The 16,991-nt window shown below is 52.3% G+C and overlaps 3 protein-coding genes across 3 annotated transcripts in view; 1 reads left to right on the forward strand and 2 right to left on the reverse strand.

Annotated features, from left to right (window-relative positions):
* The window catches only part of PCGF3 (polycomb group ring finger 3), a 133,068-nt gene extending 119,936 nt beyond the window's left edge, over positions 1-13,132 (reverse strand). The window contains exon 1 of the mRNA XM_077345595.1: positions 12,877-13,132. The gene's annotated coding sequence lies outside the window, so the exon portion shown is untranslated. The remainder of the gene's footprint in view (positions 1-12,876) is intronic.
* Positions 2,036-8,646, reverse strand: LOC143841936 (uncharacterized). The gene is made up of 3 exons (XM_077346485.1): positions 8,578-8,646; positions 5,279-6,915; positions 2,036-2,165 (listed from the first exon to the last, which is right to left on the reverse strand). Exons 1-2 carry the CDS (start codon positions 8,644-8,646, stop codon positions 5,320-5,322), a joined length of 1,665 nt encoding a protein of 554 aa, XP_077202600.1. The 3' UTR covers positions 2,036-2,165; positions 5,279-5,319.
* The window catches only part of SLC49A3 (solute carrier family 49 member 3), a 29,469-nt gene continuing 24,688 nt past the window's right edge, over positions 12,211-16,991 (forward strand). Inside the window, 1 exon segment of the mRNA XM_077345592.1 lies at positions 12,211-12,598. Within this exon segment, the coding sequence (XP_077201707.1) occupies positions 12,473-12,598 (126 nt within the window). The 5' untranslated portion in view covers positions 12,211-12,472.

Below are 16,991 nucleotides of genomic sequence, written 5' to 3' on the forward strand. Positions count from 1 at the left end.
GGGGGAGGGGGGTTGAGTGGGGGAAAGGCTGTAGCAGCCTTATCTTGAAGACCTGGGCATTGGCAGTTGCCCCACATCACTGTAAGTTGATGTCAGCCCTGATCCTGTATATATTTGCTGCAATGGGCCAGAATAGCCACCCCTCAGGAATCCAGAAGTCCACGTTATCACCAGCAGTGCTAGGAACATCAACATGGGGGATTGTAAGCTGCTTTGAGACTCCTTTGGGCAGTAAAAAGCAAGGTATAAAAACTAACTCGTCTTAACCGCCACTATGCTCCTTCAGTCATTATTTTAGGGATTATCAGAGTTGCCTGGCCCCTAGATTACCTATTTATCTTCCACCAGGGTCAGGGCCCTCTTGGTTGTAGCCCCTGCCCTTTGGAAACAGGCCCCTGATGAGGCCCATATTCTGCAGGATCTTTCATTCCACAGGGCACGTGGAGCCTCTCTGTTTCATCAGAACTTTGGCTAAATTTGTGGAATTGCCCACTGCCTGTAACTGGTAATTATCAACTGGGTTATTTCTTAGGAATTGGGTTCTTATGTGTCTGGCTTATGAATTTTCACTGAAATTGTATTTTCAACCTGCACTATTTTAATGTTTAGATGCATTTTATGATGCATTATTGTAGAACATTTTATTGCAAACCGCTCTAGGAGAAGATGCAGTATAATAACTGGATGGATGGATGGATGGATGGATGGATGGATGGATGGATGGATGGAGAGAGAGGGGTTTCTATACCCCGCTTTAGACTATGTAAAGGAGTCCCAAAGCGGCTTACAAAACCTTTCCCTTCTACTCCCCACAACAGACACCCTGTGAGGTCATTGAGGCTGAGAGAGCTCTGAGAGAACTGGGACTGGCCCAAGGTCACCCAGCTCGCTGCATGTGGAGGAGGAGTGGGGAATGAACCCCTGTTCTCCAGATTAGAGGCTGCCGCTCTTAACAAATCCCTCACAGTTTTCCCTCTCTTTTGCACCTGTGTGGCCAATCGTCTCGTTTAAAGGACCAGCACTGGATATATTGTCTACTTGCTTGACGATGGCAGTACCTATTGCGATGGTGAGATTCATCACCTAGATTTATTTGTGGGCCCAACCGCCTTTCTTTCAAAGGGCAACCTGCTTATTTGTATGGCAAATTTATAGGCCGCCTCTCCAGAGACCTGCTCGAGGCAACTAGAACAATAAAACAAAACCATCTCAACAAACGCCGTTCAATAGGAGCAATATAAACGGCATGAAACAGACGCCCGAACAACCAAAAATAACATCTGCAAAACAGTCTCTGTCCAAAAACAGACCATAAAATGGCAAAAAGAGATCAAACTCCTCACTTAAAAGCTCGGGTCAAGAAGGAACATATTGTGGCCAGGTATCCAAAAATCAGGAAAGGAGGCACCAGGTCAGCCTCACAGGGGAGGGCATCCCAAAGCCCCCAGGTGGGACCTGTCAGACGCACAGGAAACTCACAACAAAACTTATTCAAAAGAAAAGAGTTTTATTGATTAGCACTATACGCATTGGACTGAAAGTCAAATCTGACCAGAGGCCAGATTTGCCCCAGCTTATCAATACATTTCTCCCGCCCAAAACTTGACAGTTCCCAAGGAGGGGGGTAGGAGAGAAAAGACATGTGTGTTAAAACAACAGGATTCCATTCTCCCAGCCTTGAGAGAGGTGACAACAACCCTGGGAGCCCACAACAAGATAAAGGTTAACATAACATCACTACTCTACTTTATAGCTTACAAACTACAAGGCCAGGGCAAGCAGGCGCCAGGCCCAATCAAACAGTATAACTGACATGGAGGAACTCAGGCTAATTTATGACAGAGATTCTACAATCCTGACATCCCTCCGCATTAAAACTAACTCACTCCCCCACCTAGCCGGCATCCACCGGGCGAGGACAATCAGGGAATGCTCGATGGAAAGCCCGGAGAAGGCGGGGTGCCTTCACATTCCCAGCCTCAACCCACTCCTTGTCCCCAGAGGGAAAATCTTTCCAATCGACCAAATACTGGAGGCGACCCTTATGCATACGAGAGTCTAAAATTTGGTTAACTTCATAGTGGGTGTCTTTGTCGATGTATATCGGCACAGGCGTAGCTGGAGGAGGGTGCCATTCATCCGGGACGGGAGCTCTCCGCAGCAGGCTGGAATGAAAAACCGGATGCACATTCCTATAAGTCTTTGGTAAAGCAAGTTCCACAGTTACAGCATTTATTAGTTTAACCACTTTAAATGGGCCCACATATTTTGGGCCAAGCTTCTTGGATTTTTGTTGACACCGCAAATTCTTTGTGGACAAATAGGCCAGATCTCCCACTTTCCATTCTGGTGCAGGTACCCGTTTTTTATCTGCCTGGGCTTTATAGGCCTGTTTCGCTCCCTTGAGGCTGGCAACTATCTCCGGCCACCCTGCACTGATGGTTGCAGCCCACTTATTTATGTCAGGGGCTTCGGTGGAGCTAAGTTCCCAAGTGGGTGCTGCCACTAAATCAGTCCCATACACCACCTTGAAGGGGGATACCCCCGTTGAGGCGTGGGCCCCATTGTTATAGGCAAATTCAGCGAGTGGCAGTAAGGAAACCCAGTCATCTTGCTGATGATTGATAAAGCAGCGTAAGTATTGCTCCAAGATCTGGTTGACTCTCTCGGTCTGGCCATTAGACTCGGGGTGATAGCCTGAGGTGAGGGCTTGTTCTATGCCTAACAACTTCAGGAGCTCCCGCCAGAACTTGGCAACGAACTGGGGGCCCCGATCCGTCAGAACACGTGTCGGGATCCCGTGCAGACGTACCACGTGGTTTATAAACATTGAAGCCAATTTGGCTGCAGTAGGCAAGGCCGTGCACGGGATGAAATGAGCCTGCTTTGAAAAAGCGTCCACTACCACCCAAATGACGGTTTTCCCTTGACTGGGAGGTAAGTCCGTAATAAAATCCATAGTGACATCCGTCCAAGGCCGAGAGGGGGTGGGCTGGGGCTGCAACAGCCCTTTTTTCTTTCCCCCAGCAGGTTTTGAGGCGACACAAATGGGGCACCCCTGCACATACTTTTCCACATCCTTGCGCAGAGAGGGCCACCAATACTGTCTCCTGACCAGGTGCAGAGTTTTCACAAACCCAAAATGTCCAGCTGTTTTCGCATCGTGACAAAGTTTTAAAACCTCTCCCCTGGCCGCAGCCGGGACAAAAAGCCTCTCGCCTTTGAAAAAGAGCCCCCCCTTCTCAGTCAGATCGGGGCGGAGGGAGTAGAATTCCGAGTCCTGTGACAACTCCTTCTGGACCCAACCCCCTGGAATGGGCGTTACAGACTTCGTGTGGCTGCGCGTCACCGCGGCCATCCCCAGTTGGGCGGGGGTAAAAACTGTATCCACCAATGGGTCTCGTTTGCTGTTGTACTGGGGCAGGCGCGACAGGGCGTCTGCCAGAAAGTTCATTTTGCCGGGTAGATGTTTAAGGGAGAAGTTAAAACGAGCGAAAAACTCCGCCCATCTCATCTGTTTTGCCGAAAGCGAGCGGGGCTGCTTGAGCGCCTGGAGGTTTTTATGATCCGTCCAGACCACAAATGGCACTGCGGACCCCTCTAACCAATGCCTCCAAGTGGAAAGAGCCAATTTGACTGCAGCCGCTTCCTTCTCCCAAATGGCCCAGTTTCGTTCCGCCCCAGAAAATTTCTTTGAAAGATAGGCCAGCGGGTGCAATTTCCCATCCTCCCCCTCTTGGAGGATCACGGCCCCCATTGCCACGTCCGAGGAATCTACTTGCACGGTGAATTGCCTAGTTGGGTCATCATGGGCCAGCACCGGTTCGGACGTAAACAACAATTTCAGTCTGTCAAACGCGTCCTGGCATTGGGGAGTCCAATGGAGAGGCGCCCCCGGACGGTTAGCTGTCTTTCCCCCTTGTTTGGTTTTCAACAAATCAGTAAGAGGCAACGCCACTTTGGCAAAATTGGGGATAAAGGTTCTATAAAAATTAGCGAACCCCAAGAAACTTTGTAATTGCCTCCTAGTACGGGGGGGTTCCCAAGCCAACAGGTCCCGCACTTTGCCCGGGTCCATTTCAATCCCAGCCTGGGAGACCCTGAAGCCCAGAAACTCCACCGCATCTTGGTGGAACTCGCATTTTGACAGTTTGGCAAACAACTGGTGCTCCCGCAAGCGGCGGAGCACCTCACGGACCAGGTTAGCATGACTCTCAACATTTTCTGAATACACAAGAATATCATCAATATAAACCAACACCCCCTGGTACAATAAATCATGCATAATTTCATTAATCATATTCATGAACACGCCCGGAGTGCCGGCAAGGCCGAACGGCATTACGGTGTACTCAAACTGCCCCAGGGGAGTGTTAAAGGCTGTCAAATGTTTGTGTCCCTTCTTTATTCGGACCCGGTAATAGGCCTCTCTTAAATCCAGTTTCGTGAAGATTCGCGCCTTCCCCAAGTGGCCCAATAAGTCCTTTATCAGGGGAAGCGGGTAGGCGTTGCATGTGGAGACTGCGTTCAAACCCCGGTAGTCGGTGCACAAACGCAGTGAACTGTCTTTCTTTTTCACAAAGAGGACCGGGGCCGCCAAGGACGATGTGGCCGGTCTAATAAAGCCCCTCGCCAAGTTTTTATCCAAAAAGTCCCTGAGCTCCGCCATTTCCCGCGGGCTCATGGAGTAAAGCTTGGCTTTGGGGAGGGGTTCCCCCTTCTTCAATTCAATTGCACAGTCAGTTTTACGATGGGGGGGAAGTTGGTTGCACTCCACCTCCGCGAACACATCAGCAAAGTCCCGATACTCGGGAGGAAGCGCTGCCCCCCCGGATCCCAATGCGGCCACAACCCCCGAGCTCGGGGGGCTCCGCGGCCGAGCGTGCTGCTCGCAAGCGGGAGAGGTGAATTCCACAGTCCCTTCTTTCCATTTCACTAGGGGGTCATGTTCCTTCAGCCAATCCAATCCCAACACGCAAGGGAAGGCAGAGTGAGGGGCTACCAAAAGTTGGATTTGCTCCCAATGTTTTTTTATGTCCAAGTCCATTGGGCGCGTTTTTGCCGTGGCTTCCCCTCCGGGGGCACATTTCCCATCTAATTGGGTGATTGGCAAGGGTTCTCTCAGCGGCACCTTTCCCACCCCCAAAGTCTCGGCCAGCGCCGGGCTCACTAAGGATTGGGTGCACCCCGAGTCCACGATACATCGGACACCCACTGTTTTCCCCGACTTGGGGTTGGAGAGATTGGCAGGTAAGAGCAGCAAGGGGGAATCACTCACCGCGCGTTTGCCCCTGTTGGCGGCCTGCTGGCGGGGCGCCTTTACAGCAGACCGTCCTCGTTTCCCGACTGCGCCTCAGCTTGGTCCTCATCCTCCAGCCCGCTACTTTCCTCCGAGTCGTCCACTGCCGGTACGGCAGCCACTGGCACCAGAAGAGACTTGGCACTTTTCTTCGGAGCGGCTTTCTTGGCGGGCTGAGCTTTCGGTGGGGGGCTGCTCGCGGCTCTCGGGGTCGATCCCGCTTTTGACGGGCATTGTGCGAGAAAATGCCCCGCTTGGCCGCAGCCCAAGCACAGCCCTTTCGCCATGCGCCGGGTGCGCTCAGTCGGCTCCAGCTTCGCTCGGGGCTTGACTTTCGCCGGGGTGGAAGTCTTCGCCACGGTTTTACCCGCCAGGACCTGAATCATCGAGGCCCGCTCCAATCGATTTTCCATCTCTCCAGCCAATTGGACCCACCCGTCGACTGTAAGCGGGTCTTCCAAAAGGAGGCATTTGTCAGCCAGAGTGGGATTGAGGCCCCCCACAAACGCCAGTACGCGTTGGGGTTCGGTCCAGTCCGGCACCGAAGACGCCAGCTCCTTAAATTCCCTGGCATACTCAACCACTGACAATTTTCCTTGCCGGCGAGCTCTGAGTTTCTTCTCTGCAGTCTCCCGTTCGAACGGCTCCACGTACATCTGGCGCATGGCCCGCAGGAAATGGTTGTAGTTACGGATGGCTTGGGGATGGTAACGGTACAAGTCCACGAACCATTTGGCAGCCTTGCCTTCTAGGGCTTCCCCCACAAAGCGCACCCGCTCGGCGTCGTCATGGAAAGTAAAACCCATGTCCATCATGTAGGCCTGGAGATGCACCAGGAATGTAGGAAAATCTGCGGGGTTCCCCGAAAACTTAGCCTTGAATTTATAGGTGCTCCGCATCTCCACTCCACGGAGGTGGGGAGGTAGGCGTCCTGGGCCCCAATCCGCTGGCGCCGGGGCTGGGACCAGGGGTCTTGCACCACGGCCGATGCCTCGTCCTCTTCCCGCCGCCGCTCTCGCTCGATCTGCCACCCTCGCCGCCTCTGCTGCCCGCGCGGCCGCCGCCGCTGCTTCTCGTGCCGCTGCTGCTGCTGCCGCCTCGGCTCCCGCAACGTCCGCCGCCGCCGCCGCTGCTGCCGCCGCCGCTGCTTCATCGTCTCCGTCCGCGCCGTCGCCTCCGGCTCCGTCGCCGCCAGCGCCGCCCGCGTCCTCTCGCTCCTCGTCTTCGTTTTCCCTTTCCCTCTGCGCTCTCGCTCGAGCCGCCGCCTCCGCCTCGATCTCCAGCTGCGCTCTGGCCCTGGCCACCGCTTCAGCATCCGCTGCTGCTTGCGTATCTGCCATGCCGTGCTCCCGCAGGGCAAGCCCACCGCTCGCTCTGCGCCCGCTGGTATCGTGCGCACCACCACCGAGCACTTCCTTCAACAGGCGTTGTGTCCGGCGTTTCTCCTCCGGATCCAGCCGACCCGAAAGGTCCTGCAGCCAGTTGGTCACCCTGTCCAGCTTGTACTGCAAGTCCTGCGTCTCACCCACAGGCTCCAGTCCGTAGCTAGGCAGTGCCAGGTGCTCCGGCCACAATTCGTCCCCAGTAGGGCGGTCGTACTTTGACAATCGCCTACGCTGGGTGACGTGTCGTTCCAAAAATTCCTCGGGCCCCGGGGTTGTCCCCGAGACTGCCCTCAGCATGCCCGAGCTGTACGGCCCTGCACCAGCGCCGTCGCCCTGGGAAAGGTCCCAATCCAGGCCCTCTCCCTGCTCAGAAAAAGTATGTCCCTCGCCCTGCATTTTTGCAGGTGAAAGGAGTTTGCAGATTTGACTTGATGTCAGACGCACAGGAAACTCACAACAAAACTTATTCAAAAGAAAAGAGTTTTATTGATTAGCACTATACGCATTGGACTGAAAGTCAAATCTGACCAGAGGCCAGATTTGCCCCAGCTTATCAATACATTTCTCCCGCCCAAAACTTGACAGTTCCCAAGGAGGGGGGTAGGAGAGAAAAGACATGTGTGTTAAAACAACAGGATTCCATTCTCCCAGCCTTGAGAGAGGTGACAACAACCCTGGGAGCCCACAACAAGATAAAGGTTAACATAACATCACTACTCTACTTTATAGCTTACAAACTACAAGGCCAGGGCAAGCAGGCGCCAGGCCCAATCAAACAGTATAACTGACATGGAGGAACTCAGGCTAATTTATGACAGAGATTCTACAATCCTGACAGGACCTAGGAATTCCCCAGAATTACAACTCATCTCCAGACTACAGAGATCAGTTCCCCTGGCTACTTTGGAGGGGGGACTCCACAGCATTATACTCCAATGAGATCCCTCCCTGCTCCAAATCCCGCCCACTCCTGGCTCCACCCCCAAAGCCTCCAATACAGTTGTTGGCAGTCCTTCAAGTGTCCTGGCCCTGAGCAATTTATTCGTTTTATTTCATATATAACCCACTTTTCTCCCCCCTGGGGACCCAAAGTTTATGACAACATTGTCATAATAATCCCGTGTGGTAGGTTAGGCTGGGAGAACATGATATAGCCTTATTCCTGGGGTTGCAGTTCTGGAGGCCTCGTTTCAAAAAGGACGTAAACAAAATTGGGAGGGTGCAGAGGAGAGCAACGAGGGTAAATCCAGGCCTGGGGACCAAGCCCTGTGAGGAAAGGCTGAGGGACTTGGGAATTTTCAGCCTGCAGAAGAATAGCTTAAGAGGGGACGTGGTGACTCTCTTGAAGTGTCTGAAAGGTTGTCACACTTGGAGAAGGGCAGGGAGTGGCTGGCAGCAGACGTGAGGACCCGCAGCAATGGACTTAAACTATGTGTAGACCAAAAAATGGGGGGGGGGGGTGGAGGGATTAACAGTGTAGTTCAGCCATGAAATGGGCTGCCTAAGGAAGTGGTGAGCTCCCCCTCACTGGCGGTCTTTAAGCAGCAGCTGGACAGATGCCTATCCCGGATGCTTTAGGCTGATCCTGCACTGAGCAGGGGGTTGGACTGGATGGCCCCTTCCCACTCTAGGATTCCATGATTCAATGAAATGCATAAATCTGCCCGATGCTGAATCTGACCATTGGTCTCAGGGACAGTACAGTCTACTCAGAAGGACAGTAACTGGCCTCAGGTTGAAGGCTTTGCCATCACCCTTTTAAAAAAACTAGCAATCTCAAGATTGAACTGGGGACTTTCTGCATGCCAAGCAGATGCTCTATCGCTGAGCCCCAGCTCCTGGAGAGAGCACGTTCCTTTAAGCACCATGTAAGAAAGGCTCATTCTAACACACTTGAATAAGTAAGGTGTATTCAAACACATCAAATAAGTGATGGTTTCCTTCACCGGTGGAGCGGCACATGTGCCAAAACAGCACTTAAGAATGCCGACAGCAGGGGGTGTACAATGACTACACAACTGAACAGCATCTCTGTAGGCCAGGGGTGGCCCAATTGTGGCTCTCCAGATATCCTCTTGTGGCACAGAGTGGTAAGACAGCATACATGCAGTCTGAAAGCTCTGCCCATGAGGCTGGGAGTTCGATCCCAGCAGCTGGCTCAAGGTTGACTCAGCCTTCCATCCTTCTGAGGTCGGTAAAATGAGTATCCAGCTTGCTGGGGGGTAAATGGTAATGACTGGGGAAGGCACTGGCAAACCACCCCGTATAGAGTCTGCCATGAAAACACTAGAGGGCGTCACCCCAAGGGTCAGACATGACCCGGTGCTTGCACAGGGGATACCTTTACCTTTAGATGTCCATGGACTACAGTTCCCATGAGCCTCCTGCACTAGCCTGGCGTTTGACTTCAAAGATATGAACTTAGGAGCTTGCAAGAGTTCACGTTTCCCTGAATATGTAGTAAGGAAGATTTCACTTATTGCCTGAGCAGCAAGAATGGATAGTGGAAAGTGCCCCTTACCTCCCCATCCACCCAGGAGTAGTGTAAGATTCATGGGGCCTGTAGCACCAGAGCCAGTTTAAGGATTCATAGGGCCCTAGCAGAGTCACAGTTCTGATAGTGCTGTTCTGACCGAGCAGTAATATCAGGGCTCTCTCAGCCTCACCTACCTCACAGGGTGTCTGTTGTGGGGAGAGGAAAGGGAAGGCGAATGTAAGCCGCTTTGAGACTCCTTCCGGTAGTGAAAAGCAGGGTATAAAACCCAACTCGCCTTTTTCATCTTTTGTACCTGAGTTCACTGCAGCTTGTGAATAGGCCACACTCTCGTGGTTTAATCCAGTGGTCCCCAACCTTTTTATCACCGGGGACCAGACAACGCTTGACAATTTTACTGAGGCCCGGGGGAGGGGGGACGGGTAGTCCTTTGCCAAGGGACGTCGCTGCTGCCTGAGCCCCTGCTCCACTTGCTTTCCCACCGGCGCCCCTGACTTCCCGCCGCCCACTGGGGGGTGCTGCCAGCAGCAGCTGCGCAGTGCCACGCCGAGGGGGAGCCCCAGCCATGGTGGCCGCCAGAGAGCACCAAAGATGAGCCGGTAGCAGAGTGGCAGGGCAGCCCCCAAGGTAGCAGCCAGGGAGGAGGAAGAGGAGGAGCTGCGGCCCAGTACAGACTGATCCACGGACCGAGACCGGTCTCCAGACTGGGGGTTGGGGACCACTGGTCTAATCCATTCTACCCACCTTGTTACCCACACGCAACTGCAGGCTCCTTGAAGAAATGGCAGGTTAAAAAGGAGGAGAAAAATGATTAGAGCATGCCGAGATGCTACAGATCAATAAAGAACAAAATGGAATAGCCTTATTCATGTGTTTGCAATCACAGCAAATGATTAAAATGTGGGATTCACTGCTCAAAGATGGCCATGGAATAAACAGCTTTAAAAGGGGGTTAGAAAGATTCATAGAGGAGATGCCTTATCAGGGGCTACCAGCCACGGTGACTAAAGGGCACTAAACCTCAATCCCAGAGCCAGGAGGCAACATCAGAGCAAGGCCTCAGCTCTATGCTCTGTTGCTGGCCCTCCAGAGGAATTGTGACCTTAGAACAGGGGTAGTCAAACTGCGGCCCTCCAGATGTCCATGGACTACAATTCCCATGAGTCCCTGCCAGCATTTGCTGGCAGGGACTCATGGGAATTGTAGTCCATGGACATCTGGAGGGCCGCAGTTTGACTACCCCTGCCTTAGAACTTACCCTACATGATAAATATAGTAATAGAATGCCTGCAAACATATACATATCTGCCTTGAGTACAGCGGGCTTTTTGTTTCGATCACTTTGGGATAATGAAGAAGAAGAAGAGTTGGCTTTTATACCCCCCTTTCCACTGCCTGAAGGAGTCTCAAAGCGGCTTACAATCACTTTCCGTTCCTCTCCCCACAACTGACACCCTGTGATGGAGGTGAGGCTGAGAGAGCTTCTGACAGGACTGGTCGGTGAGAACAGCACTACCAGGGCTGTGAGGAGCCCAAGGTTACTCAGCAGGTTGAATGTGGAGGAGAGGGAAATCAAACGTAGCTTAGAAGCTGTCGTTCTTAACCATGGCACCAAGCTGGCTCTCTGCAGTGACAATCTAAATAGAAGTCCAGCGGCATCTGGAAGACTATAAATAAATAAATAAATAGACTGTGTTGGCGTGAAGCAGCAGAACCAAGTTTGAGTTTAGTGGCCCTTTTCAGATCAACAGTTTTATTCAAGGTATAAGTTTTCATCTGCATGCATACGTGTATCTGAAGAAGTGTGCTGTGCACACAAAAGCTTGCACGTTGAATATAACCTTGTTGGTCGGAAAAGTGCCAAAGGACTAGTGTTGCAAGCTCTGAGTCAGGAAACACCTGGAGACTTTGGGGGTGGAGCCTGTAGAGGGCGGGATATGGGGAGGGGCTTCAGTGGAGTAGAATGCCAGGGAGTCCCCCCTCCAAAGCATCCATTTTCTCCAGGGAAACTGATCTCTGTCACCTGGAGATGAGCAATAATTCCAGGGGATCTGGCATCCCTACACAAGACTCAAACTTTGTTCTAATGAATAAAATGCATTCCAGCACCTGCTCTCCTGAGTCAGAACTGGCTTCATCCGGCACCCGGAGTGTTCACCCCTTATGCATGGGGTAGCCTCTGCCAGCTCATGGCAGGAGTCTGACCCTCCAACTACTGCACCATCCATAGAATCTTGGAGTTGGAAGGGGCCTCCAGGGTCATCTAGTCCAACCCCCTGAGGAAGGCAGGAAAACTGTAACTACCTGCTCACCCACAGCGACCCAAATTCCATGCCCATGATGCCCCCCTCAAAAAACCAACAAACAAACAAACAAACAAGAAAAGCAAGAAAAGGCCACAAGAGCCAAGCTCAGACGCAATCCCTTCTGTCCACCCATTTAAATCTGCCCAAGTTCACAGAATCAGCATGTCTGTCAGATGACTATCATTCTAACCTCTGCTTAAAAACTTCCAAAGGAGGAGAACCCACAACCTCCACCTCCGGAGGAAGCTTGTTCCACTGAGGAACGGCGCTAACAGCCAGGAACTTCTTCCGGATGTTTAGCTGAAAATTCTTTTGAATTCATTTCAACCCACTGGTTTCTCTGGGGGAAACAGAAAGCAACTCTGCTCCATCCTCCATATGACAGCCTTTCAAGAACTTGAAAAAGTTATCATATCACTTCTAGTACCTGAAGATGGTTATCATATCACCCCTTCCGTTTTATCTTCACAACAACCCTGTGGGGTAGAGTAGGCGGACGGGGGGGGGGGAATTTGGTTGGGGCTTGAATCTGCGACTGCTGCGCCGGCAGGGGCTCGTAGTGTGGGGGCTCCCGGGGCATCTGGAGAGCCGCAGGTGGGCCACCCCTGCGAGACGCACACCTGGGCTTATGGCAAGCCGCCCGCGGCCCAGAGCACGCCATCGATATTACTGGAGGCTACTGGGGGCACAGAAGCAGGCCGGCGTTAGGACTGGCGGCCGGCGCGGAGGGAGGGAGGCGCCCCGGGCGCGTCTGCCAAGCAGGAACTGGCCGGGTCCCTCTGCCCTGCCGCGTTGCTAAAGCGCCCGCGGACGGCGGGACGGGCGGGGCAGGCGAACCGGCTTTTCAGGCCTCCGCCGGTCCGGATGCTCGCGGGAGAGCGGCGGTGGCGGTGGCGGTGGCGGCGGGGCGGAGGGTGCGCGCAGGGCGGCCCCGGGGCTCCTGCCCCTCCGACAAAAGGCAGCGCAGCCCCGGCGGCGGCGGGAGACGATGGACGCGGTAGCGGCCGAGGAGAAGGGCGCGCCGAGCCTGCCCGGCGGCGACGGCTTCCAGGTGTACCGGAGGCGCTGGCTGGTGCTGGCCGCCGTCTGCCTGCTCAACTGCTCCAACGCCATGGTAAGGGCCGGGTGGGCGCCCTTTCCTTCCCTTCCTTCCCTTCCTCCAAGGCGAGGCCGGGGGACCGGCTCATCCTGCACACGTCCGCGATGGATGCGAGCCTGGCTCTGACGCTCCCGGGGAACCAACCCCATCAAGTGTCCCCTGCTGGTCCGGTGGATCCGCGGGATCTGTCAGCTGCTCTCATTCTGCCTTCCCTCTCGCGCTCGGCCCGTAAGTATGTCCGGATTCCTTCCCTTCCGGAGGAAGCGTGTGCGCGCACGACAGAAAGCTCCTACCTGGGACGAAACGTCGTCGGGCGTCAAGGTGTCCCCGGACTCCGGAGGAAAGGACGGGGCGGCTGTTGGGGGGGGGGGAGGAGTCCCGGCGCCCCTCGGGGTCTGCTCGGCCGGCCAGCTTGTTCCTGCCGCCTGCTTCGAGGCAGCCTCCCAGGTGGGACGGCTCCGCTCCGGACCTGGAGCCCTTGAAACCGACGGGTTTGCACTGGAGTCAGGCTGCATAGGATCGCAGGCGAAGCAGATTTGGGGTGTTTGTTTTTTGTTTGGTCCCTCGCCGTGGGATTTCCAGAGACGGGGAAAAAAGCAGAAGTCCAGTGTTCCTTTAAAGAAGGAAGCTCCGAGACGCCTGAAATAATAACCCGCCTGTCTGTATTCTGGCTCCTTTGGGCATGATCCTATGCCTCTGAATTTGCAGCCCAGGCCTTTTGACGAGCCAGTGCGGGACAGACGGTCCTAGAGTCTGTAGTTTGAGTCCCACACTCTGCTGTAAAGATTGCTGGGGGATCTTGATCCATTTCCCCGCTCACCCTAACCTATCCCGCAGGGTTGTTGTGAAGATAAAATAGAGGGGATGGTGCAGTAGTTAAGAGAGTCTGACTTCAGTACAAGGGCTATCAGATTTATGTCCTGCATTGTGCCACAAAGCTCACTGGGTGACCATGGTCCCTGGTGTCGTTTTTGGACTAATCTGCCTCTCAAGGTTGTTGTGAAGTTAAAATGGATGAGACGTTGCAGTAGAGTGTCAGATGCAAGCGGTCCCAGGGTCAAGTCCTGCACTGTGCCATAAAGCTTTCTGTTGTTCTCAGACTCATCTACCTCTCAGGATTGTTGTGAAAATAAAATAAAGGGAGACTCACGTATGCCTGAATTCTCTGAGAGGAAGGTTAGGATAAAAATGAAAAATTTTAAATAACAGGCCAAATTAGTTGAACCGGATTCACCCCCAAATAGCCGCTGAATTGCAGTTTCAGTCTGGCAATCAGGATCAGCTCTTGGAATCTAGTTTTGGGGGACGTACATCAGGGTCCTCTGAACATGGGCAGAGTGCTTCTTCCTTATTGTTGTGCGGCTACAGTCCCTGTTCCAAGATGACCCCCAGACTTTCCTTTGTCAAATTAACCCTATTTGCTTTGTAAAAAGCAGCATGGATTTAAAAGAAATAGCCTATTCTGTAGTTCTGGTTTACATGCAGAGCGTGGTCAATAGCCAAGTGCAGAAACGGGAAGTCTGAGGATGTTCCATCTGTGTGCAGCATTTTTTTTTTTAAAGCAGTGCATTTTTTCCCCACAGGCTGGGCGAGGCACAGGCAGGGAGGAAAGGGGGGAAGAAATGAGATCAGCAGACAGATGCACACAGTCAGCCTTTTTGTAAAAGGGAGAACATCCCCATAGTAAAGGAACCATGGCTGAGGGGGGAAACGATAAGCAAAGGGAATTGGGGGGGGGGGCATCTTCCTCTTGACAGAAGGTGAAAGAGCTTGTCAGGCTGTTGAGTTCAGCCCACGAAGCTGCTCGAGGCAGGATTTGATGAAAAAAGACAAAAATTACACGATGAAAACTTTCCCTGCGCTCTCAAAGCTCTAGGATTTGGAAGACTGGCAATTAACTTGATTGGCAGAAGCCAGAAGCTGCATCTTCAGCGCGTGAAAAACCCTAATTCTCTGCGAGGGAGTAGAAAGTCAGGGGAGGAGGTGTACAAAATGAAGCCCCAGAGTCAGACGCCTGTTCCTCCCAGTGAAGCCGTGAAACAAACACATTCCAATTGATCTGGGCTTAACCCAGACTCAAACAGCAAGTGGAACCAGTTCAGATCCCTGCTCAGCCCTGGGGATGTGGTGCTAGTCACTTTCTCTCTGCGCGCCCAGCAAAGGCAGTCCAAGGTGCTGCAAGACTCTGTGCAAACTGATCCTTCCTGCCTTTCTTCAGGCTCTGAGGCTGCAGAGCTCAGGAGGGCTTGGGAGTGGTGAGCGTCCAGGTGTTTGTTTATGTCATCGGGTGATTCATCCCCCGAGGCTGCCGGGTTGGAAGTGGGCCACGTTAACTTGGCAGGCCATTTATGTCCACACACACGAAGGTGACGCATGCCAACTTCTTATGACTGCCCTGTCATATGTCACTCTAGCAGGCTGCCAAACTTTCCACCTTGCCAGTATGGTCATTAAAAGAGAGAATCCAATGAGGAAGTAGGAAAGCTTATGTGGGGTGACTGTAGCAGAGAAAAATTACTTTGGTCTGGAATGAGTTAATGATCTTGGGTGCAGAGGTGATACCAGGACTCACAGAACTGCAAAACATGCATGTTTGTGGTATTTCGATTAGGCAGATACTGGAATGTGCATGGGTGACCCATTTTTTAGCTGTTGTGCATGGATGTCCCACTTTCTGGCTAAGCTAAAACTTCTGCCTGCATTTGGAACACTGGAACACCTGAGATCTGAGTTCATGGGGTAGAAATAAACACACGCTGCCATTAATGTTTTTTATTAACACACACACAAAATACCAACAACAATAAGGTAAAGGTAAAGGTATCCCCTGTGCAAGCACCAGGTCATGTCTGACCCTTGGGGTGACGCCCTCTAGCGTTTTCATGGCAGACTCAATATGGGGTAGTTTGCCAGTGCCTTCCCCAGTCATTACCGTTTACCCCCCAGCAAGCTGGGTACTCATTTTATTGACCTCGGAAGGATGGAAGGCTGAGTCAACCTTGAGCCGGCTGCTGGGACTGAACTCCCAGCCTCATGGACAGACAGCTTCAGACAGCATTTCTGCTGCTTTACCACCCTGAGCCACAAGAGGCTCTACGAACAACAATACATAACAACAAATTTGCCATTTTGGAAGCATAAAAACAAACCAAAGAATCATTCCAGTTGTCCAAGATAAGCATATTTTTGGAAGAAATGGTTAGCAGCTGTGCTGGTCCCAGGGATGTCAACACCAAGAAGGCATAGTACTATCCATGTAGTACCTTTTATTAGGACCAGTTAACCATGCAAGCTTTCAAGTTTAACAGCACTCTTGTCCGGCTGGGTCTTACAAATAAGTGGTGGTTGTTGTTGTTGGGTGGAAAGTCATGTCCGACCCATCGCCACCCCATGGACAATGATCCTCCAGGCCTTTCTGTCCTCTACCATTCCCCGGAGTCCATTTAAGTTCTCACCGACTGCTTCGGTGACTCCAGCCAACCACCTCATTCCCTGTCATCCCCTTCTTCTTTTGCCCTCAATCACTCCCAGCATTAGGCTCTTCTCCAGGGAGTTCTTCCTTCTCATGAGGTGGCCAAAGTATTTCAGACTCATCTTCAGGATCTGGCCTTCTAAGGAGCAGTTAGGGCTGATCTCCTCTAGGACTGACCGGTTTGTTCGCCTTGCAGTCCAAGGGACTCGCAAGAGTCTTCTCCAGCACCAGAACTCAAAAGCCTCAATTCTTTGACGCTCTGCCTTCCTTATGCTCCAACTTTCACAGCCATACATTGCAACTGGGAAGACCATAGCCTTGACTAGACGCACTTTTGTTGGCAGGATGATGTCTCTGCTTTTTAGGAGCAGATCCCCTTCAAGGATTGCGGCCTTGTCGTGGTGAAGGGGCTTGCATAGCTCAGTGAAGCTATGAGCTATGCCGTGCAGGGCCATATAAGATGGACAGGTCATAGCAAAGAACTCTGACAAAAGGTGATCCACTGGAGAAGGAAATGGCAAACCACTCCCGTATCTTTGCCATGAAAACTCTATGGACAGTACAAGTAAATAGGTTTTTAAAAATTGTCACATCAGGCCTAATGAACAGCTCTGTTGAGCTTCAATGCTTGCACGCTGCTAGATGTCATCTGGTTGGCTGTCATCAAAGGGCTTACTTTAATTTTTTTTTTTACATTTTCAGAAGCAGGTCATAGAAATCTTTGCCAAATAACTAGTCCTGTTTCATTCAGGTTGACAAACCTTCAGCAAACAGTGTGCAGTTGGCCTTCTCTCCAATCTACCCAGTTATTACATGAATCCCGATCACCCCATAGACCCCATTCATTATCCATGTTTAAAAGCTGTGGCCAAAACCAGAAATGACACCTTGTTCTCTGGTCCTACTTACCTATAGCTGAACTGCTAATTTTCGCAA

Source organism: Paroedura picta, chromosome 7 (assembly GCF_049243985.1).
Source record: "Paroedura picta isolate Pp20150507F chromosome 7, Ppicta_v3.0, whole genome shotgun sequence".
NCBI classification, from domain to species: domain Eukaryota; kingdom Metazoa; phylum Chordata; class Lepidosauria; order Squamata; family Gekkonidae; genus Paroedura; species Paroedura picta.

Excerpts from the sequence above, each read along its gene's own strand:
- LOC143841936 (XM_077346485.1), bottom strand. The coding sequence starts at position 8,646 with ATGTGCCGCTCCACCGGTGAAGGAAACCATCACTTATTTGATGTGTTT. Across the intron at positions 6,916-8,577 it reads AATACACCTTACTTATTCAA|CGTAGGCGATTGTCAAAGTA; the intron begins GTGTGTTAGAAT and ends CACGTCACCCAG.